Consider the following 23,253-nt stretch of genomic DNA (forward strand, 5'->3'; position numbering starts at 1 on the left):
ACCCTCCGATCCAACAGGTCCCAGATGTGCTCAATGGGATTGAGATCCGGGCTCTTCAGTGGCCATGGCAGAACACTGACATTCCTGTCTTGCAAGAAATCACACACAGAACGAGCAGTATGGCTGGAGGCATTGTCTTGCTGGAGGGTCATGTCAGGATGAGCCTGCAGGAAGGGTACCACATGAGGGAGGAGGATGTCTTCCCTGTAACGCACAGCGTTGAGATTACCTGCAATGACAACAAGGTCGGTCAGATGACGCTGTGACACACCGCCCCAGACCATGATTGACCCTCCACCTCCAAATCGATCCCGCTCCAGAGTACAGGCCTCAGTGTAGTGCTCATTCCTTCAACGATAAATGCGAATCCGACCATCACCCCTGGTGAGACAAAACCGCGACTCGTCAGTGAAGAGCACTTGTTGCCGATCCTGTCTGGTCCAGCAACGGTGGGTTTGTGCCCATAGGCGACGTTGCTGCCGGGGATGTCTGGTGAGGACCTGCCTTACAACAGTCCTACAATCCTTCAGTCCAGCCTCTCTCAGCCTATTGCAGACTGTCTGAGCACTGACGGAGGGACTGTGCATTCCTGGTGTAACTTGGGCAGTTGTTGTTGCCATCCTGTACCGGTCCCTCAGGTTTGATGTTCGGATGTACCAATCCTGTGCAGGTGTTGTTACATGTGGTCTGCCACTGCGAGGACGATCTGCTGTCTGTCTTGTCTCCATGTAGTGCTGTCTTAGGCGTCTCATAGTACAGACATTGCAATTTATTGCCCTGGCCACATCTGCAGTCCTCATGCCTCCTTGCAGCATGCCTAAGCCACGTTCACGCAAATGAGCAGGGACCCTGGGCATCTTTCTTTAGGCCTTTTTAGTGCCCTAAGTTTTTATAACTGTGCCCTTAATTGCCTATCGTCTAATTGCCTAAGCTGTTAGTGTCTTAACGACCGTTCCACAGGTGCATGTTCATTCATTGTTTATTGTTCATTGAACAAGCATGGGAAACAGCTGGAGCACGTGCTACGGGTGGGTGTTGCCATCGTGACCAGTGAAACCCTTTACAATGAAGATCTGTGAAGTCATTTGGATTTTTACAAATTATCTTTGAAAGACAGGGTCATGAAAAGGGGATATTTCTTTTTTTGCTGAGTTTATGTAGACACTGGTTTAGTGCTGGAGAATGAGTTTGAAAAGTGGTCGAGTCCATACAAAAGTGAGGTCTTGAGTTTGCCTAAAGTAATGGTTAGCAAATTAGGTAAATTGAGAAAGCTCACTTTATTTCAAATCAAATTTGATTGGTCACATACACATGGTTAGCAGATGTTAATGCGAGTGTAGCAAAATGCTTGTGCTTCTAGTTTCCGACAGTGCAGTAATATCTAACAAGTAATCTAACAATTCCCCAACAACTACCTAATACACACAAATCTAAAGAGGTGAATGAGAATATGTCCATATAAGTATATGGATGAGCGATGGCTGAGCGGCATAGGCAAGGTGCAGTAGATGGTATAAAATACAGTATATACATGTGATATGAGTAATGTAAGATATGTAAACATTCAAGTGGCATCATTTAAAGTGGCATTGTTTAAAGTGACTAGTGATCCATTTATTAAAGTGTCCAGTGATTGGGTCTCAATGTAGGCAGCAGCCTCTCTGAGTTAGTGATTGCTGTTTAGCAGTCTGATGACCTTGAGATAGAAGCTGTTTTTCAATCTTTCAGTCCAAGCTTTGATGCACCTGTACTGACCTCGGCTTCTGGATGATAGCGGTGTGAACAGGCAGTGGCTCAGATGGTTGTTGTTCTTGATGATCTTTTTGGCCTTCCTGTGACATCTGGTTTTTATTTTAATTTTTTAATTTTACCTTTATATAACCAGGTAGGCTAGTTGAGAACAAGTTCTCATTTGCAACTGCGACCTGGCCAAGATAAAGCATAGCAGTGTGAACAGACAACACAGAGTTACACATGGAGTAAACAATTAACAAGTCAATAACACAGTAGAAAAAAAAGAGTCTATATACATTGTGTGCAAAAGGCATGAGGAGGTAGGCGAATAATTACAATTTTGCAGATTAACACTGGAGTGATAAATGATCAGATGGTCATGTATAGGTAGAGATATTGGTGTGCAAAAAAGCAGAAAAGTAAATAAATATAAACAGTATGGGGATAAGACAGGTAAAATTGGGTGGGCTATTTACCGATAGACTATGTACAGCTGCAGCGATCGGTTAGCTGCTCAGATAGCAGATGTTTGAAGTTAGTGAGGGAGATAAAAGTCTCCAACTTCAGCGATTTTTGCAATTCGTTCCAGTCACAGGCAGCAGAGAACTGGAACGAAAGGCGGCCAAATGATGTGTTGGCTTTCGGGATGATCAGTGAGATACAACTGCTGGAGCACGTGCTACGGGTGGGTGTTGCCATCGTGACCAGTGAACTGAGATAAGGCGGAGCTTTACCTAGCATGGACTTGTAGATGACCTGGAGCCAGTGGGTCTGGCGACGAATATGTAGCGAGGGCCAGCCGACTAGAGCATACAGGTCGCAGTGGTGGGTGGTATAAGGTGCTTTAGTAACAAAACAGATGGCACTGTGATAAACTGCATCCAGTTTCCTGAGTAGAGTGTTGGAAGCTATTTTGTAGATGACATCGCCGAAGTCGAGGATCGGTAGGATAGTCAGTTTTACTAGGGTAAGTTTGGCGGCGTGAGTGAAGGAGGCTTTGTTGCGGAATAGAAAGCCGACTCTAGGTTTGATTTTAGATTGGAGATGTTTGATATGAGTCCGGAAGGAGAGTTTACAGTCTAGCCAGACACCTAGGTACTTATAGATGTCCACATATTCTAGGTCGGAACCATCCAGGGTGGTGATGCTAGTCGGGTGTGCGGGTGCAGGCAGCGAACGGTTGAAAAGCATGCATTTGATTTTACTAGCGTTTAAGAGCAGTCGGAGACCAAGGGAAGGAGTGCTGTATGGCATTGAAGCTCGTTTGGAGGTTAGATAGCACAGTGTCCAAGGACGGGCCGGAAGTATACAGAATGGTGTCGTCTGCGTAGAGGTGGATCAGGGAATCGCCTGCAGCAAGAGCAACATCATTGATATATACAGAGAAAAGAGCCGGCCCGAAAATTGAACCCTGTGGCACCCCCATAGAGACTGCCAGAGGACCGGACAGCATGCCCTCCGATTTGACACACTGAACTCTGTCTGCAACGTAGTTGATGAACCAGGAAAGGCAGTCATCAGAAAAACTGAGGCTACTGAGTCTGCCGATAGGAATATGGTGATTGACAGAGTCGAAAGCCTTGGCAAGGTCGATGAAGACGGCTGCACAGTACTGTCTTTTATCGATGGCGGTTATGATATCGTTTAGTACCTTGAGCGTGGCTGAGGTGCATCCTTGACCGGCTCGGAAACCAGATTGCACAGCGGAGAAGGTACGGTGGGAATCGAGATGGTCAGTGACCTGTTTGTTGACTTGGCTTTCGAAGACCTTAGATAGGCAGGGCAGGATGGATATAGGTCTGTAACAGTTTGGGTCTGTAGGTGTCATGGAGGGCAGGTAGTTTGCCCCCGATGATGTGTTGTGCCTTGCGGTTGAAGTCGGTGCATTTGCCGTACCAGGCTGTAGTACAGCCCGACAGGATGCTCTCGATTGTGCATCTGGAAAAGTTTGTCAGGGTTTTGGATGACAAGCCAATTTCTGAGTGTGGACCATTTCAGTTTCTGTGATGTGTATGCCCAGGAACTTAAAACTTTCCACCTTCTCCACTACTGGCCATTCGATGTGGATTGGCAGGTGCTCCCTCTGCTGTTTCCTGAAGTCCACGATCATCTCCTTTGTTTTGTTGACATTTAGTAAGAGGTTGTTTTACTGACACCACACTCAGAGTGCCCTCACCTTCTCCCTGTAGGCTGTCTCGTCGTTGTTGGTGATCAGGCCCACTACTGTTGTGTCGTCTGCAAACTTGATGATTGAGTTGGACGCATGCATGGCCACGCAGTCGTGGGTGAACAAGGAGTACAGGAGAGGGTTGAGCACACCCTTGTGGGGCCCCAGTGTTGAGGGTCAGCAAAGTGGAGATGTTTCCTACCTTCACCACCTGGGGGCGGCCCAGTTGCACAGGGCAGGGTTGAGACCCAGGGCCACCAGCTTGATGATGAGCTTGGAGGGTACTATGGTGTTGAATGCTGTGCTGTAATAAATGAACAGCATTCTTACATATGTATTCTTTTTGTCCAGATGGCATAGGGCAGTGTGATGGCGATTGCGTCATCTGTGGACCTGTTGGGGCGGTATGCAAACTGAAGTGGGTGTAGGGTGCCCGGTAAGGTGGCGGTGATATGATCCTTGACTAGCCTCTCAAAGCACCTCATGAGGACAGAAGTAAATGCTTACAGGGCGGTAGTCATTTAGTTCAGTTATCTTTGCCTTCTTGGGTACAGGAACAATGGTAGCCATCTTGAAGCAAGTGGGGACAACAGACTGAGATAGGGAGCGATTGAATATGTCCGTAAACACACCAACCAGCTGGTCTGCACATGCTCTGATGACACAGCTTGGGATGCCGACCAGGCCAGAAACCTTGCGAGGGTTAACAAGTTTAAATGTTTTACTCACATCAGCCATGGAGAAGGAGGGGGGTTGTTAACAAGCCGTGACAATAGCACTCTATTATCCTCAAAGCGGGCAAAGAACGTGTTTAGTTTGTCTGGAAGCGTGACGCCGGTGTCCATGACACATCTAGATTTCTGCTGTATGTATTTTGTATTTTTTGGATGTTTTCAATGTATTTTCTACAATTTCAGAAAATATCATTAAATTGTGATAAAAAGAAAGTGGTGCACTAAACAATACAAAACATTTATAAAAACTGATCAACTCTGACAGCCCTAATATTATATACTTCCATAGTTCTGAGGTGCTCTTGATGTTGCTTGACTCGTTTGGGACTATTCCATTGGTTCCAATTCTGACTGCCTGACTTGTCAAAAACTTGTAGAGATAAACTGACTGGAGTGTTCACCCATTAATAAGAGTTTACAGGAGACCTGACAATGAAAGGAACAAGCGCGTTGATACATGCAACACAGTTCACACTTCCCAGGCACTCAACATGCATTGACTCACCACATAGCTTCAACTTCCAATGTGTAGAAGATTTAATTTTCATGGTTGCTTTTAACGTGAGCTCTGATGTCACAAGTCATATGCTTTCAATGTTCCATTTGATGTCCGTTTAATGTAATGTACTAGAAAAAGTACTCACTAACACTAATATAAACCAATGAAGGCTAACCAGAGTAGTCAAATTGCATCTCAAAACCAATCTAAGTTTTGCAGTTCCCTACTTTAATGGGTAGGGTAACATTACCTACAGCATTTAAGCCTGGTTCAGAACCAGCCCGTATAAAGAATCCATTACAAACAGTTCACTCAGTCAGTGACAGGTCTGCTGCAAGCCTGTAAATCCATAGCTTGTAGGACAGTGACACCCTGCTTTCATTTATTTAACTCTCTGCCTAAGCACTGATCAGAGTACACACACCTTCAGGGTTGGTTTCCCGGACACAGATTAAGCCTGGTCCCGAATTTAAAACGCAAACTCGATAGAGAATCTCCTGTGCTCAGGAAACCACCTTTCAGAGTACAGACTTCAAATAAAAGACAGGGACAGAATATCAAGTGTCAAATCTCTATATTTAAACCATCCATCCATTCAACAGACCAACCACCTGACTATGACAGGTTTATACCACACAGAGAGAAAGGAGAGAGTCAGTGTAGTGTACTTACAGTATATACAGTGTGTGTGTGTGTGTGTGCATGTGTAAGTGTGTATACATGTATTCTGCATCTCTCCCACAACATTGTACTTTTTTTTAAATGAATATACTGCATGTGTATATTTTGCAGATATCTACTCAACATTTCTGTACAGCAAGACACACAGGAGAGGTGTTACGAGTTTACATGGGGACAGCAAATAGGGAGGGGAATAAAACAAAATGTCACTCTACGGCCTCATTGGGCCCAGTCACGTGCAAGGAGTGCGGGGCTGGTCCTTGGGTGGCAGGACCAATGGAAGGAGGGGGAGTGCGACCCCTGGTCCAATCAATAGGAGGAATCCATCTCTCTGTCCTCCCTCTCTTCCTCGTCCATCTTTCGACCGTGCTTCCTGAAGTACTTGTACCTCTGAACATAAAGCTTGACCAGGTTGCTCACCTTGACCGGGTTGATCTCTCCCGTTCGACTGTGGCAGATCTGAGAAGCAGACACAGGTCGGTATTAGTCATAAACACACTATATATCAAATGGCTGTTACAGCGTAATTACTGTGTAGTTACAGTTTAACTAGGCTGTAATTACAACTTCCAATTGTAACTGCTAGAATTGGCTGATTAGCTGATTGGCTGAAACAGCATTTCAGCCGTGTGTATATTATACAATATACCAATGGTATAATGCAAAAATACTCATTTTTATGTTGTAAACCAGTTTATGATTGCAATATGGCACCTCTGAGATTTGTGGTATATGACCAATATACAGCTCCGCGTTGTGCATAAGAACAGCCCTTGGACATGATACACTGAACATAAAAACATAAAACACAACAATTTAAAAGATTTTACTAAGTCACAATTCATAAGGAAATCAAATAAATAAATAAATTATGCCCTAATCTATGGATTTCACAGGACTGGGAATACATATACGCATCTGTGTTTTTGTTTTAAATGCACGTGGATCAGAAAACCCGTCAGTATTTGGTGACCACCATCTGCCTCATGCAGTGCCACACATCTCCTTTGCATAGAGTTGATCAGGCTGTTGATTGTGGCCTGTGGAATGTTGTCACACTCTTCAATGGCAGTGCAAAGTTGCTGGATATTGGCGGGAACCGGAAAACACACTGTCGTAAACGTTGATCCAGAGCAACCCAAACATGCTCAATGGGTGACATGGATGTGCAGGCCATGGAAGGACTGGGACATTTTCAGCTTCCAGGAATTGTGTACAGATCCTTGCGACATGAGGCCGTGCATTATAATGCTGAAACATGAGGTGATGGTTGAATGGCACGACAATGAGCCTCAGGATCTCGTCACGGTATCTCTGTGCATTCAAATTGCCTTTGAGAAAATGCAATCGTGTTACTTATGCCTCCCCATATTATAACCCCACTGCCACCACGGGCACTCTGTTCACAACGTTGACATCAGCAAACAGCTCTCCCACACAACGCCGTCTGCCCAGTACAATTGAAACCGGTATTCATCCGTGAAGAGCACACTTCTCTAGTGTGCCAGTGGCCATCGAAGGAGAGTATTTGCCCACTGAAGTCAGTTACGACACCAAACTACAGTCGGGTCAAGATCCCGGTGAGGACGGCGAGCACACAGACGAGCGTCCCTGAGACGGTTTCTGATAGTTAGTGAAGAAATTCTTCAGTTATGCATACTCAGTTTCATCAGCTGTCCGGGTGGCTAGTCTCGGACGATCCCGCACATGAAGCCGCCCGGGCTGGCGTGGTTACACATGGTCTACGGTTGTGAGGCCAGTTAGACATACTGTCAAATTCTCTAAAACGGCATTGGAGGTTGCTTATGAACATTACATTCTCTGGAAACAGCTCTGGTGGACATTCCTGCAGTCAGCATGCCGATTGCAAGCTCCATCAAAACTTGACATCTGTGGCATTGTGTGGTGTGACAAAACTGCACATTTTAGAGTGACCTTTTATTGTCCCCAGCACAAGGTGCAACTGTGTAATTATCCTGCTGTTGAATACGCTTCTTGATATGCCACACCTGTCAGGTGGATGGATTATCTTGGCAAAGAAGAAATGCTCACTAACAGGGATGTAAACAAATTTGCACAAAATTTGAGAGAAATAAGCTCTTTGTGCATATGTTATTTTTTAAAATCTTTTATTTGAGCTCATGAAACCAACACTTAACATGTTGTGTTTATATTTTTGTTCAGTGTATTGGCCAATATACCACACCGCCTCAGGCCTTATTGCTTAAATATACTACACTCCCTCTGGCCTTCATGAGGTCTACTTCCAACAACTGCCAACAACTGTTTGTGGAAATTCTTTAAACCTTCACAAACAAGTCAAAGTAATTGTATCGACACCACACCACTCAGTCTAGTAATTACGCCAATCTTTAAATTGTGTGAGCCAATATTTTAAAACGTGCAAGTCACAAACAGGTTGAAAAGCAATTGTTATTCCTATGGAACAAAATGCACCGACACTCCGTTACTGAGAGACGCTACAGCCAAAATCCAAAAGCATGACCATTGCAGAGCAGACGTTTTTGTTCCAGCCACGCACTAAAACACCTGATTCAACTGTTTATCAAGTCATAGAATAAGGTGTTTGACACCCTCGAATAACAACGTTAAGAACTCTGAACAAAGCGTTCGTAACAACGGCGCGCACTCAGCCGCGTGACAACGGCGCGCACTCAGCCGCGTGACAACGGCGCGCACTCAGCCGCGTGACAACGGCGCACTTAAACCATGTAATAACAATGTAATGCAGCTAAAGCAGGTTTATGGTTAGAGAGCTGGGTTACCTTGTGTACTGCCTTCCTCAGGATGTCCTTGTAGTCGTCCTTGTTAATGTCTTTACGCTGGTAGTACGGCTTAATGGCCAGCTTCACCTCCTCCACCGCTCGCTCCTGAGTGTGGAGCTTCTTCAGGTACTGAGAGCGAGAGAGAGAAAAATAAAATAAGAGGTGCAGTACTAGGGTTGAAAGGTATACCGAAACGTCAGTACTTTTTAGATACCAGAACATGCAAAACTGTTTTGCAGTAGAATGTCACTTTCGGTACTTCTGTCAAATGTCCCTCACGGATCAAGCCATTCTTATCAGCGCAGCCGACCCCTTATTATAGCGCTCACAGCGCCTGCTCCACTTGCTTATTTCTAGTCTGCACTGGTCGTCTGGGCAACATCATGTTAGCTCCCCACTCATGCTGAACAGAAGATTTGAATAATGCGACAAGGCATATGTAGATGTTGAAACTTAACTACTGTTAGCAAAACAATGTGGATACCCTTTACAATGGAAGAATATACAGTGTCCAGCTTTGTAGGCTAACTTTCCTTGCTAGGTGATACATAAAGCTAACATCAATTCACTATCCGAGACTTACTTTGTGATATGCAAACTACAAAAAGGCATATGTTCATTTCAAAGCTGATTATCAATAAAAATGTTATTATTGTTTTTTATTTAACCTTCATTTAACTAGGCAAATCAATTAGGAACAAATTATTATTTACAATGACGGCCTACCGAGGAACAGTGGGTTAACTGCCTTGTTCAGGGGCAGAACGACAGATTTTGACCTTGTCAGCTTGGGGGTTCGGGGATTCGATCCAGCTCTAACCACAAGGCTACCCATTGTCCCAAGTTCCTTGGTGTCCTGACTGCCTCGTTAATGACATGGTTACTCGTTAGAGACAACGCACATTTTTATGAAAATGCTACTTCAACGCAATTGTTGTTGAATACAATTTGTCATCTGTAGCCCCATGAAATCACCCAAAAACAAGCCCAATAACTCAATGCATGCACACACTCCTATTGAATATTCATTCACCTGTATTGTCCATATGCTACAGATTTATTTACCCAACAGATTTTCCATTCAAATAAATCATTACCATTATGTAGTTAAGATTGGTAAAAACAAAGTCAAACTGATTGCATGATTGTATAATTGATTAATTAATGCATACATGGCTGTCTCCGAAAAATGTTAGTAAAAAAATGCAAATGTAATGATATTGAACTCAAAAGATGCCCAACGATTGAACAGAGCAGTAGCTGAGTATATCTGTCTGGATAAAGTGCCATTCGGTGACTTTGGCTAAAATGCCTTTTTTTGTGTGCCATGGAACCGTTTTGGTATTGAGCATTGTGATACTAAACCTAGTATCGGTAATGAAGTCAACATTCTGGTATCGTGACAACACTATGAGGTACTGTACTAATAGTCAGATGACCTTCCTCTCCACACACACACACATCCGTAATTGGAAGATATGGGAGTGGTAGAAAGACATGGTTTTTAATGGTGCTACCTTGTCAGGGTCCTTGCTCTCGTTGTCCCAGCCTATGTCACTGGAGCCCCCGGACCCTCCCGAGAACCCAGAGGGCATGGGAGGGGGCGGGGTCTGGGCGCAGCCGCCACCCATAGACATGCCAGGGTGCAGGTGGCTGGATGTGGTTTTGGTGCAGCCCACCATTGGGAGAGAGCTGTGCAGGATGAACTGGGCAGGGGTGGGGCCAGGGGGAGGAACCTGGGAGGAGGAAGAAGAGGAAGGGGCATGCTGCGATGAATGGTTCTGATTGGTTTGGGAGAGAATCTGCAAGAGAGAGAGAGACGGAAGGTATGATGAGAAACAGAAGTGCTTGGTCAGATATTGAACACCTTCAAAACAATCCAAGACAAATATGTAACACATACAGTTGAAGTCGGACGTTTACATACACTTATGTTGGAGTCATTAAAACTCGTTTTTCAACCACTCCACAAATTTCTTGTTAAACTATAGTTTTGGCAAGTCGGTTAGGACATCTACTTCGTGCATGACACAAGTAATTTTTCCAACAATTGTTTACAGACAGATTATTTCACTTATAATTCACTGTATCACAATTCCAGTGGGTCAGAGGTTTACATACACTAAGTTGACCGCGCCTTTAAACAGCTTGGGAAATACCAGAAAATGTCATGGCTTTAGAAGCTTCTGATTGACATAATTTGAGTCAATTGTAGGTGTACCTGTGGATGTATTTCAAGGCCCAGCTTCAAACTCCGTGCCTCTTTGCTTGACATCATGGGAAAATCAAAAGAAATCAGCCAAGACCTCAGAAAAATAATTGTAGATGTCCGCAAGTCTGGTTCATCCTTGGGAGCAATTTCCAAATGCCTGAAGGTACCATGTTCATCTGTACAAACAATAGTACGCAAGTATAAACACCATGGGACCACACAGCCGTCATACCGCACAGGAAGGAGGTGTGTTCTGTCTGCTAGAGATTAACGTACTTTGGTGTGAAAAGTGCAAATCAATCCCAGAACAGCAGCAAAAGACCTTGTGAAGATGCTGGATGAAATGGGTACAAAATAATCTATATACACAGTAAAACGATTCCTATATCAACATAACCTGAAAGGCCGCTCAGCAAGGAAGAAGCCACCACTCCAAAACCGCCATAAAAAAGCCAGACTACGGTTTGCAACTGCACATGGAGACAAAGTTTGTACTTTTTGGAGAAATGTCCTCTAGTCTGATGAAACAAAAATAGAATGGGCCGAAGAACACCATCCCAAATGTGAAGCACATGGTGGCAGCATCATGCTGTGGGGGTGCTTTGCTGCAGGAGAGACTGGTGCACTTCACAAAATAGATGGCGTCATGAGGTAGGAAAATGATGTTGCTTCAATATATCCACATCTCAAGACATCAGTCAGGAAGTTAAAGCTTGGTCGCAAATGGGTCTTCCAAATGGACAATGACCCCATCAAAGTCAAGGTATTGGAGTGGCCATCACAAAGCCCTGACCTCAATCCTATAGAAAATGTGTGGGCAGAACTGAAAAAGCGTGTGCGAGCAAGGAGGCCTACAAACATGACTCAGTTACACCAGCTCTGTCAGAGGGAATGGGCCAAAATTCACCCGACTTATTGTGGGAAGCTTATGGAAGGCTACCCGAAACGTTTAACCCAAGTTAAACAATTTAAAGGCAATGCTACCAAATACTAATTGAGTGTATGTAAACTTCTGAATAAAAGCTGACATTGAATACCCCTTTGAGCATGTTGAAGTTGTTAATTACACTTTGAATGGTGCATCAATTGCCCAATCACTACAAAGACACAGGAATCCTTCACTAACTCAGTTGCCGTAGAGGAAGGAGGCCAAAGGTGATTTTTATTAAATTTTATTTCCCCCCCAGTCTGCAGGCACCCGGCCCTGCACAAGAAGTCGCTAGAGCGTGATGAGCCAAGTGAATCCCAATCATGGCCGGTTGTGATACAGACCGGGATCGAACCTGAGTATGTAGTGATGCCTCTAGCACTACGAGGCAGTGCCTTAGACCGGTGCGCCACTCGAGTGGCCCAGCCAATGGTGACTTAAAAACAGTTACAGGCTGTGATAATCCATTCCTTACTTAGATGTACATGTATTTAGAGAATATGTTGTGAAAGTGTTCGATATTACTGCATTTCGCTACACCCGCAATAACATCTGCTAAACACGTGTATGTGACCAATGAATTTGATTTGATTTAAAGTAAAACTGCAAACAATGTGGCAAAGAAATGTACTTTGTCCTGAATACAAAGATTTATGTTGGTGCAAACACCATATCACTGAGTACCACTCTTCATATTTTCAAGCATGGTGGTGGCTGCATCATGTTATGGGTATGCTGGTCATCGGCAAGGACCAGGGATTTCTCTAGTATGAAATAAACTGTATAGAGCTAAGCACAGGCAAAATCCTAGGACAACCTGGTTCAGTCTGCATTCCAACAGACACTTGGAGACATTCACCTTTCAGCAGGACAATTATCTAAAACACCAGGCCAAATGTACCCTGGAATTGCTTAACAAGACAATATTGAATGTTCCCAAGTGGCCTAGTTACAGTTTTGACTAAAATCTTCTTGAAATTAAAATAAAATCTTAATTATCACATCCGCCGAATACAATGGTGTAGAACTTACAGCAAAATGCTTACTACAAGCCCTTAACCAACAATGCCATTCAAGAAATAGAGTTGAGAAAATATTTACTAAATAAACAAAAGTGAAAAATGTAATAAAAGTAACACAAAGTAACAATAACAAGGCTATATACAAGGGGTACCAGTACCAAGGGATACAGGTTAGTAAAGGTAGTGTGCACATGCAGGTAGGGGTAAGGTGGCTATGCATAGATAATAAACAGCGAGTAGCAGTTGTGTAAAAACAAAGGGGGGGGGGTCAATGTAAACAGTCCGGGTGGCCATTTTATTAATTGTTCAGCAGTCTTATGGCTTGGGGGTAGAAGCTGTTAAGGAGCCTTTTTGACCTAGACTTGGCGCTCCGGTACCGCTTGCCGTGCGGTAGTAGAGAGAACAGTCTATGACTTGAGTGACTGGAGTCTGTCCATTTTTTGGGCCATCCTCGGACACAGCCTAGTATATAGGTCCTGGATGGCAGGAAGCTTGACTCCAGAGAAGTACTGGGCTGTATGCACTACCCTCTGTAGCACCTTACGGTCGGATGCCAAGCAGTTGTCATACCAGGCGGGGATGCATCCAGTCAGGATGCTCTCGATGGTGCAGCTGTAGAACCTTGAGGATCTGGGGACCCATGCCAAATCTTTTCAGTCTCCTGAGGGGAAAAAGGTGTTGTCGTGCCCTCTTCACAACCCTCTTGGTGTGTTTGGATCCTGATAGTTTGTTGGTGATGTAGACACCAAGGGACTTGAAGCTCTCGACCCGTAACACTACAGCCCCATTGATGTGAATGGGTGTGTCCGGCCTTCCTTTTCCTGTAGTACCCGATCAGCTCCTTTGTCTTGCTCACGTTGAGGGAGAGGTTGTTGTCCTAGTACCACACTTCCAGGTCTCCAACCTCCTCCCTATAGGCGGTCTTATTGTTGTCGGTAATAAGGCTGCCACGTGTCATCAGAAAGCTTAATGAGGGTGTTGGAGTCATGCTTGGCCACACAGTCGTAGGTGAACAGGGAGTCCAAGAGGGGACTAAGCATACACCCGAGGTGCCCCCTGTTAAAGATCCGCGTGGCTGATGTGTTGTTGCCTAACCTTACCACCTGGGGGCGGCATGTTTAGGAAGTCCAAACAACACTTTCTTGGGCACGGGGACGATGGAGCTCTACTTGAAACACGAAGGTATTACAGACTCGGTCAGGGAGAGGTTGAAATTGTCAGTGAAGACACTTGCCAGTTGGTCCACAGATGCTCTGAGTACACGTCCTGGTAATTCATCTGGCCCTGCGGCCTTGTGAATGTTGACCTGTTTAAAATGTCTTACTTGCATAGGCTATTGAGAGCTTGATCATACAGTATAGATTCCTTCCCTCTCCTCGCCCCTACCTGGGCTCGAACCAGGGAACCTCTGCACACATCGACAACAGCCAAACTCGAAGCATCGTTACCCATTGCGTCACAAAAGCCACGGCTCTTGCAGAGCAAGGGGAACAAATACTTCAAGGTCTCAGAGCGAGTGACGTCACCGATTGAAACGCTATTAGCGCCCATCCCGATAACTGGCTAGCCATTTCACATCGGTTACACATGCTTCAGTGTTGCTTGCCTCGAAGCAAGTATCAAAAGGCATTTAGCTCGTCTGGTAGGCTCGTGTCACTGGGCAGCTCTCGGCTGAGTTTTCCTTTGTACTCCGTAATTATTTACAAGCACTGCCACATCCAACAAGCGTCAGAACCGGCGTAGTAGGATTTAATCCTAGTTCCTGTATTGATGCTTTGCCTGCTTAAATTATTAATCTGAAGGCATAGTGGTTCTTATACGCGTGTGGATTTGTGTCCCGCTCTTTGAAAGCGGCAGCTCTAGCCTTTAGCTCAGTGCGGATGTTGCCTGTAATCCATGGCTTCTGGTTGGGATATGTAAATACGGTCACTGTGGGGATGACATCGTCAATGTACTTATTGATGAAGCCGGTAACTGATGTGATAAACTCCTCAATGCCATTGGATGAATCCTGGAACAGTCTGTAGCGTAGCATCCGCATCATTTGACCACTTCAGTATTGAGTCACATACTTCCTGCTTTAGTTTTCGCTTGTAAGCAGGAATCTGGAGGATATAATTATGGTCAGATTTGCAAAATGGAGGGCGAGGGAGAGCTTTGTATGCGTCTCTGTGTGTGGAGTAAAGGTGGTCTAGAGTTTTTTTCCCCCTTTGGTTGCACATATGTCATGCTTGTAGAAATAACGGAAAATGGATTTAAGTTTGCCTGCATTAAAGTCTCCGGCCACTAGGCGCGACACTTCTGGATGAGCATATTCTTCTTTGCTTATGGCCTTACACAGCTCATTGAGTGCGGTCATAGTGCTAGCATGGGTTTGTTGTGGTAAATAGACAGCTACAAAAAATATAGATGAAAACTTGGTAGATAGTATGGTCTACAGCTTATCGTGGGGTACTCTACCTCAGGCGAGCAATACCTCAAGACTTTAATATTAAACATTGCGCACCAACTGTTATTGACAAATGTACACATACCACCACCCCTCGTCTTAAAAGACATAGCTGTTCTGTCCTGCAGATGCCCGGAAAACCCAGCCAACTGTTTATTATCCGTGTCGTCCTTCAGCCATTACTCGGTGAAACATACGATATTACCGTTTTTAATGTCCCGTTGGTAGGATAGTCTTGAACAGAACTCATCCAGTTTATTCTCCAGTGATGTCACGTTGACCAATAGAACGGATGGTAGAGGCAGGTTACCAAATAGGGATATCTTCTGTATACCACCCCTACCTTGTCACAAGACAACTGATTGGCTCAAACGCATTAAGGAAAGAAATTCCACAAATTAACTTTTAACAAGGCACACATATTAATTGAAATCCATTCCAAGTGACAACATCATGGAGCTGGTTGAGAGAATGCCAAGAGTATGCAAAGCTGTCATCAAGGCAAAGGGTGGCTACTTTGCAGAATCTCAAATATAAAATATATTTTGATTTGTTTCACACTTTTTTGGTTACTACATGATTCCATGTGTCATTTCATAGTTTTGATGTCTTCACTATTATTCTACAATGTAGAAAATAGTAAAAATAAAGAAAAATCCTTGAATGAGTAGGTGTGTCCAAACTTTTGATTGGTACTGTGTACACACACACACACACACACACACACACACACAGAGGAATATAATTACTCAAAGACACACACACACACCTGGCTTGTAGCATGAATGAACTCTTGGGCTTTGGCTCTACTTGCGATATTGGCCTCTTCCATCTTAAACAGCAGAGCTGTCACTGAAATACAGAGAGCAAGGGGTTAGTAAAACCTTATAGATATTATATACTTCATAGTAGCAACAGGAATACCACCAAAAAGTATTGACCCTCCACCAAAAATCTACTAGTTGACATTATTATAACGAATGCTCGTGACAGAGACTTACATGCTAAAACTCCTCCGGCTGTGCAGTCCACTCCTGTCTGCAGACTCCAGGGGAGGGTAGGGGCAGCAGGAGGGGGAGGAGGAGGCGGTGGCAGCTTGTTGGCTGAGGATGAAGAAACAGAAGAAGAGGAAGAGGAGGAGGGGTCTGTGGAGGAAGGAGGAAGTGAGAGAGAGGCGAGGGCAGAGCCAGATGAGGAGGAGCAAGGGGGTGAGGCCAGGGATTTGGAGGCTTCTTCCAGAGGGAGGGGCTTTATGCTGGAGGGGGCGTATTGTGAGATGCCTCCTCCCTGGGAGGATGGTACGGACGTGGGACTGGAGGGGGCAGGTTGGGGGTGCTCTGGGTCTGAGCGGGGCAGTCCTCGGATAGGAAGGAGGGCTCAGGGGTCTTACAGCTGCTGTCCACAGTCTGCGAGTCGGGAGACGACTCCCGAGCATCACGAGAGGTGGTGAAGGAAGGCGGAGGGGTGTGAGGAGGTGAGGAGGACGGGGGGAGGACACTGGTGGAAGAGGAGGATGATGAAGAAGAGGATGAGGAAGGGGTTGGACCGGCTGGACCAGAGTGTGGACTGGATGGTTTAGTCCCGACTCCTGATTGGATGTCGGAGGAAGGTCCACCCCAGCCGCCGCCCTCAGAGCTACAGTTGGCCATGGCGCCATCCACGTCCGTCAAACCAGCAGCTAAGCCTTTCTCTCCCCGCGTCTTCTTCGCCAGCCGCCGCCTACGCTTGGTTGCCAGGGACGATGAGGGCGAAGACGCCGAGGAGGAAGTGGAGGTGGTGGAGCTGGGCTTGGCCTTCTTGGACTTCAGTGTTGCCACCGTGGGATTGGCCAGCGAGGAGGAAGGGGGAGCAGCCAGGGAACTGCGTTTGCCCACCTTCCCCAGATCCTTGTTGCGTCCACTCAGCAATAGAGGCTCAGAGCAGGGCTTGAGGAACGGAGACCTGCTCTCATTGTCCCTCCTAAAGACCACCGCAATGGAACCTCCCACCACCGGCATACCAGAGCCCCCTACTGACCCGCCTGCCCCGAGGAGCTCCATGCCCAGCTTCCCAGAGCCCACCGGGCCCCCCGTGGTGCTGCTCACGCCCTCACGCACGAGCACTGACACTTTGGATTGAAGCTTGGCTTTCCTCCCACCACCGCTTAATTTCTTGGACCTGCCAGACCGACCAGACTCTTTCTTTCCCCCTTTTTCCCCACGATCTTTCTCCTTCCCCATCTTCCGCCCTCTTTTGGCCGAGGGGAGAGTAGCTAGGGCGGCCTGGGTTGGGGAGAGTGAGGCAGTGGAGAGCCCCTTGCCTTTGGGTCGAACCGAGGAGGAAGAGGACGACTCAGACTGACCAGCTTTCTTGCCCGTTCGGGATTTCTTCTTGAAGTGGTGGCGTCCAGGTTTGGTGGCGGTCTTGGGTTTGGCGCTGGGGGCAGCGGGTTCCAGAAGCTGGGGAGGGGGTGGGGAGTCTTCTATAGAGGGGTAGTCTGAGTCCAGGGCCTCCCCGTCCAGAGAGTGCATGTTTATCTCCAGTTTGTCTGAAAAGTGGTCCGAGTCATAGCCATGGTAATGTGACGGCGGCGAGAGGGAGCGGCTCCCACGCCGGCCCATGCCTTCTTCCAACGCTTCGTCCGAGCGCCGACGCCTCTTCTTCTTCCTCTTGTGGGGCTTGTCCGAGCCTTGGGGGGGGCTGTGGGGGGAGGATGGAGCCAGCGGGGGGGAACCGGGGAGAGTGGTGGTGGTGGTCGTGGTGACAGTGATGGTGCGCTTGATGGCGAACAGGTCAGAGCCATTGAGATCCTGGATGGACGGTGGCACCACGGGACGACCGTCTCTACGTCTTTCCCTGTCCCCTTCTCTGACCCTGTCCCTTTCTCTGACCCTGTCCCTTTCTCTTGCTCTGTCTCTGTCCCTTTCTCTGACCCTGTCCCTTTCTCTGTCCCTGTCCCTTTCTCTGTCCCTGTCCCTTTCTCTGTCCCTTTCTCGGTGCCTGTCCCGGTGCCTGTCCCGGTGCCTTCGTTCTATGCTTCCTTTAGACCTCTTGGAGCTGCCTCTTTCTCGGCTGGTCGATTCGCGGATGCCGTCTCGCTCTCTTTCCCTCTTTATCCGGCTCGAGTCTCTATCCCTCTCCCTTCTCCGGGTGTCATCTTTCTTTCTGTCCTTGTCTCGATCTCCATCTTGTTCCCCATCTCGGTCTCTGTACCGGTCTCTGTTATTCTCTCTGTCTCTATCTCTCTCTCTGTGTTGGTCCTCTGAAGTGTTTGACCAGGAGCGACCACCGCGCATTTGCCTCACTGAGGAGTTTTGTGAGCGGGGGCGTGCTGATGATTCCGGGGTGCTCCATCGTCTCTTCTTCCTCTTTCTGCTATCGCTTCTGCTGCTCCTCCCTCTCTCCTCCACCTTTGTTTTCTTCTCTCTCTCACTCCGCCGCCCCCTCTCCCTTTCCCTGTGTCTTTCCTTCCTCTCACCACTCTTCTCTCCTCCACAATCCTTCTCTTTCCTTTTCTTCCTCCTCCTCCTACTCTCCTCCTCCTCCCCTACCTTTCCCTCCTTCCGCTTGCGCCGCTCCCTCTCCTTGGAACTCTTGGAGGACTTGCGGCTCTTGTCCTTCTCGGCAGTGGAGGTAGGGGGGGGAGGCAGAAGGAGGGTGTGAGGAGACGATGAGAGGTGCTGAGGTGAGAGGGAAGAAGGGAAGGAGGAACGGTATCTCGCCTCACGCCGGCTGACCAGCTTCCTCCTAAGATCTCCCAACCCGACCACCACCTCTTCCTCTTCTTCCTCTTCCTCCTCCTCCTCCTCCTCCTCCTCATCCATGGGCTCCCCATCCTCCCTGCCAGGCATCACCGGCCCCGCCCAGTCCCCATCAGCCCGCACCGACACAAAGCTATCCCCATCCAACACCCTCAGGATCCTCTCCGGCTTAGCTCCCCCGTGGAGGAAAGGACTGCCGGATGAGATGGGGAGGACGAGAGGAACGATTCCTTCCCGGCCTCTCTCCTCCCTAAACCCTCCGTCCCTCTCGGTGGCCCCCACGATCTCACCCTCCTCAATTTCAGAGTGGTCCGAGTGGTCCGCCTTCTCTCTCCTGTCCCGTACTTTCACCCGGGGCTCTTTGGTTCGGTCCAGCCTCCTCCGGAGGGGTAGAGGGAGGGAGCGCGGGGAGAGCGGGGGAACAGAGAGAGTGTCCGTGGAGTCTGGAGGAGCATTGTCCTTCTCCTCTCCTCCTATCCCCCCCGTCTCTGCCTTCCTTTTCTTCCCTCTGGCATCGCTCCCCTTGCTGCTCACGCTGTTCCCTCTTTCCCTCCCTCCCCCCGTTGCTCGCTCCTCCTCCTCTCTCTCTGAGGGGGGAGAGCCGGTCGGATCAAAGGGATCGTACTTTTCCCCTTCTTCCTCCTCCTTGGCCGCTCCTCCCTCCCTCTCTCCTTCCGTGGGGTGAAAAGGGTCGTAGATCTCCGTCTCGTCCTCTTTTTGTCCGTCGGTGCCCACAGGGGGTGGGGAGAGACATAACAAGGGATCAGAGGAGGAGAAAGGGGGGTCAGCGAGAGAGGAGGGGGGAGCCAGGGAGGCGGAAGTGGAGGACACTACGTCACCCATCATCACGCTGTTGGCCCTTCCCTCTTGGATGTCGTTGTGGTAGCTGGTTGCCACAGCTCCAGGAGAGGAGGATGAAGAGGAAGGTGGGGAGGCAGGAGAGGAGTAAGGAGAGGAGGGAGATGTGGAGGAGGGCAGGGGGCTCTTGGCAGTCTCTGTGATCCCGTGAGGAGGAGGGACGGCAGGCACCCCTTTAAGGCCTGGGATTCGAGTTAAATCCATGTCCAGGATGGGAGCTGGGCTTGGGGAAAGCTGCAGTCCAGTCAGTACTCCCTGGAGCCTGGGGTTGTGGCTGGAGGAGGGAGGCTGAGGGCCCGGGATAAAAGAGCAACCCTGAAAGATGAGACAAGAAATGTTAGGCTTTAATCAACCACCTGGGGTCCACAATCTGTGAAGTGTGTGTGTGTTTGGGGGAAGTAGAGTATTGTAGGCGTGTATTTGAGTCGGTACCAATAATTTACCTGACTTCCTGTTGCCTATACCAGCGGTGACAGTGGACAAGATACTGAGCAGTGACGAGCCTTCCACTCTCACCTCAGCTGTCAACTCCACTTCAAGGTCAGAACTGGAATACAAATACATCACTCCTGAGACCACGCACAGTGGAACTGGCACATCTAAATTCCCTGTTATGTCATTTATTATATTGGGTGTCTCCCTCTCCCATACATTTCAGCTTACTTTTCACTCTGACATCCTCTCTTTAGCCGGGTATATGATTTTGGCCCCAATTTAGCTGTCCCTGACAAGTTTGAGATTGGAGACAAAATACACGTCGTTGCCTACTCGGGGCGCGTGGCTGTCACCGATGCTTGTTTAAATGTGAGCGGGTCAGAGAAGAAATGAGGCCTACCGATCCCGTCTTTGAGATGGCCCGATATTTTCAAAAAAATCTACAATGCACTTGTAGTGTGAGATGTTCAACGACAAGTTTTGAGAACGGTGATCAGCAATAGCCAAAGATATCCTACCAGTGATGATGATGCATCGCGTCTGCCAGAATGTGTACTCTTAAACAAGAGTGATGACTAATACTTGCAATGCATTTGTACTTGCCTTTAACCAAAGCGTAATATCATCACAGCTCTAAAGTTGACAAGCAATGTTATTCAATCCAAAAACGTATTGGCTTGATATTTCAACTCTGCATGGCATGCGTGAATGTCTGACTGAAAAAGTTTGAGGCGGCTTTGACCCACAGCTCATTCTAGCTCATCTAATTACATAATTGTTTTTGCGAGACAGCGTGGTATTGCGAATCCTCACGGCCAAGGGAAGAATTTTATAGCGTGTGACCCCGGTCTCTGCCACATCGTTTAGAGTGGCAACACTATGTTGGCAAGGCAAAAAAAAATTACAGGAAAGACTTTCAAAGTAATGTAGTGTACGCCGGCATTACCTATCAAGGAGATGCTGTGGAGAGCAGTGAAGATAGACCAGGCAGGGAAGCGTTTCGGGGGTTGCAGTAATGACAGCTCCCTATACGAAGGGGATAGACAGACGAACACACACATTAATAGCTGCTACAGTCAGTGGAAGAGCTTTAAAAAACACACACACAATCACACTCACCAGCTCACTAGGCTCGTCATCTGGGCTCTCCCTATCGCAATTGGTAACACCTCAACCTTGTCCTACTCCTTTCTTCATCCTTATCTGTCTCCTCTTCGCTGGAGTCTTTCTCTGTCTGAAGCAACATAAGGCAAATCCAATTTTGTTTTGAAGAATCTTGTAGTGTAGTGCAGTGTGTGACCCTCCCTCTGTGCCACATCGCTTATCACTTCAGGTATATTAGAAAATGTAGACCGTGAATAAATGTAAGCATTCGTCAATTCAAATCAGTTGCAGCATAACCATAAACAAAATGATTGAACCAAAAACCTTCAACTTCTACGGTACCCCCTCAATTAATTTGAGGAAGCACAGCTACAGCACAATCCTTTGTTTCTGGGATTCAGGCTGTCTCCATCAGTTTATCCTCGATGGCCATCTATGTGAGAACAATAGTGAAATTGTAGTCTAGCTAGTCTCGACATCAAGCTATCATTACTGATCGGGGTTAGCCGTTTAGCTAATTGCACAGTTTCCTGCGAAAAAAACACGAAATATAGACGATAATGACATTCAGTGATTGGGTCGTAACTATGTAATGCTAGCTGGCTAATAAGACCACAGATCTATAATGAAAACTGCAGCCAGCGAACGAGAGCGCTAACTAATGCTAGCAAACTATCTAATTAGCCATTGCATTAGTTATAACTGGCAGTGGCTAGCTAACGTTAGATGTTGCAAAATACCTGGATCAGGCCACACTATAGTCAGTTGACTAGGCTCACAAACTACATCAACTAACTTAACTAGCAAATACACTTGATCACTAAAAACGAGTTACAATCGTCACATGTTTTCAGTAGAATAGATTCGTAGCCAGCCAGACCTGCCAGAAATAGCAGTAACGTTACTAGCTAGCTGGCCAGGAATGCTAATGTTAGCTCACCTCCTAGCTACACCAGTCAAATACATGCGCTAAATTCCTTAGATCCCGTTATATGTTTTGTCCGTGTAAATCCACAATCTTCAACTACCCTTTATTTTCTAAAACATGCAATTTACGTTTAAAATGCAGTATTACAGGTTGAGATATTGTTATTTTAAAAGCACAATAAGAGGCCCATCCCATCCATCGCCGACATTTTACTTCCCTTCACTTGAAACCGGTCAACAAGGGCCGACGGGAAATTAAGTTTTTCGTTGATCGGGCTAATGTTGGGTATGACAACCTACCAAATGCTATTTGAAAGATCCTGAACAAAATAAATACTTTTCCCGCCTATACATCTAGATGTGTATTTAATACAGAATGACTGAATATATTCGATGACTGAATATCAAGCCTTTATTATAACAAATAATTGCAGCGGTCTTAGGCACTGCATTTCAGTGCTTGAGGCTGGTTTGAATCCAGGCTGTATCACAACCGGCCGTGATTGAGAGTCCCATTGGATGGCGCACAATAGGATGGCGCCCAGCGTCGTCCGGGTTTGGCAGGTGTAGACTGTCATTGTAAATAAGAATATGTGCTTCACTGACTTGCCTCGTTAAATAAAATACACGATTTTATTGTTTACGTGTGAATTGTCTTTCAAACTTTTTATCCTCATATGTCAACCCATATCCTTTTAGTGTATATACTTCAGAAAATGTTTAAACTTTCCACTGGTGTAAACCCATGCTAAATCTGTCTCAAAGTGTTGTAGTTTTGTGGTTATCCAGATCTTTGCTTGTTGGCCGAGGAACAGCAACAGCTTTCTTAACTATTGCAGTAGTTTTCCAGGTCATAGTAGTCTCAGTAGCCCCTCTTTAACAGTCCATGGTCCTGATCTCTCTTCATTCTCCAGCATCACCCTGGTTTCCATGTGGAAATGGGCTATGTTCCTCATCATGATGCCAGTGGAGGCTGG

At 46.8% G+C, this 23,253-nt stretch overlaps 1 protein-coding gene and 1 long non-coding RNA gene across 2 annotated transcripts; both read right to left on the reverse strand.

Moving 5' to 3' along the window:
• Positions 1 to 5,691: 5,691 nt before the first annotated feature.
• Positions 5,692 to 20,115, reverse strand: scaf1 (SR-related CTD-associated factor 1). The gene is given in 6 exon segments (XM_064988775.1): positions 5,692 to 6,274; positions 8,602 to 8,730; positions 10,119 to 10,403; positions 15,982 to 16,064; positions 16,214 to 16,531; positions 16,534 to 20,115. Coding segments are annotated over 6 exon segments (4,446 nt in total). The 5' UTR covers positions 20,015 to 20,115; the 3' UTR covers positions 5,692 to 6,124.
• A 1,076-nt stretch (positions 20,116 to 21,191) lies between these two features.
• On the reverse strand, positions 21,192 to 22,519 carry LOC135555956 (uncharacterized). Its single transcript, XR_010457923.1, has 3 exons — positions 22,290 to 22,519; positions 21,365 to 21,479; positions 21,192 to 21,271 (listed from the first exon to the last, which is right to left on the reverse strand). It is a non-coding gene; the product is annotated as an uncharacterized LOC135555956 (long non-coding RNA).
• Between the last annotated feature and the right edge of the window lie 734 nt (positions 22,520 to 23,253).

Source organism: Oncorhynchus masou, chromosome 15 (assembly GCF_036934945.1).
Source record: "Oncorhynchus masou masou isolate Uvic2021 chromosome 15, UVic_Omas_1.1, whole genome shotgun sequence".
In the NCBI taxonomy this organism is placed as follows: domain Eukaryota; kingdom Metazoa; phylum Chordata; class Actinopteri; order Salmoniformes; family Salmonidae; genus Oncorhynchus; species Oncorhynchus masou.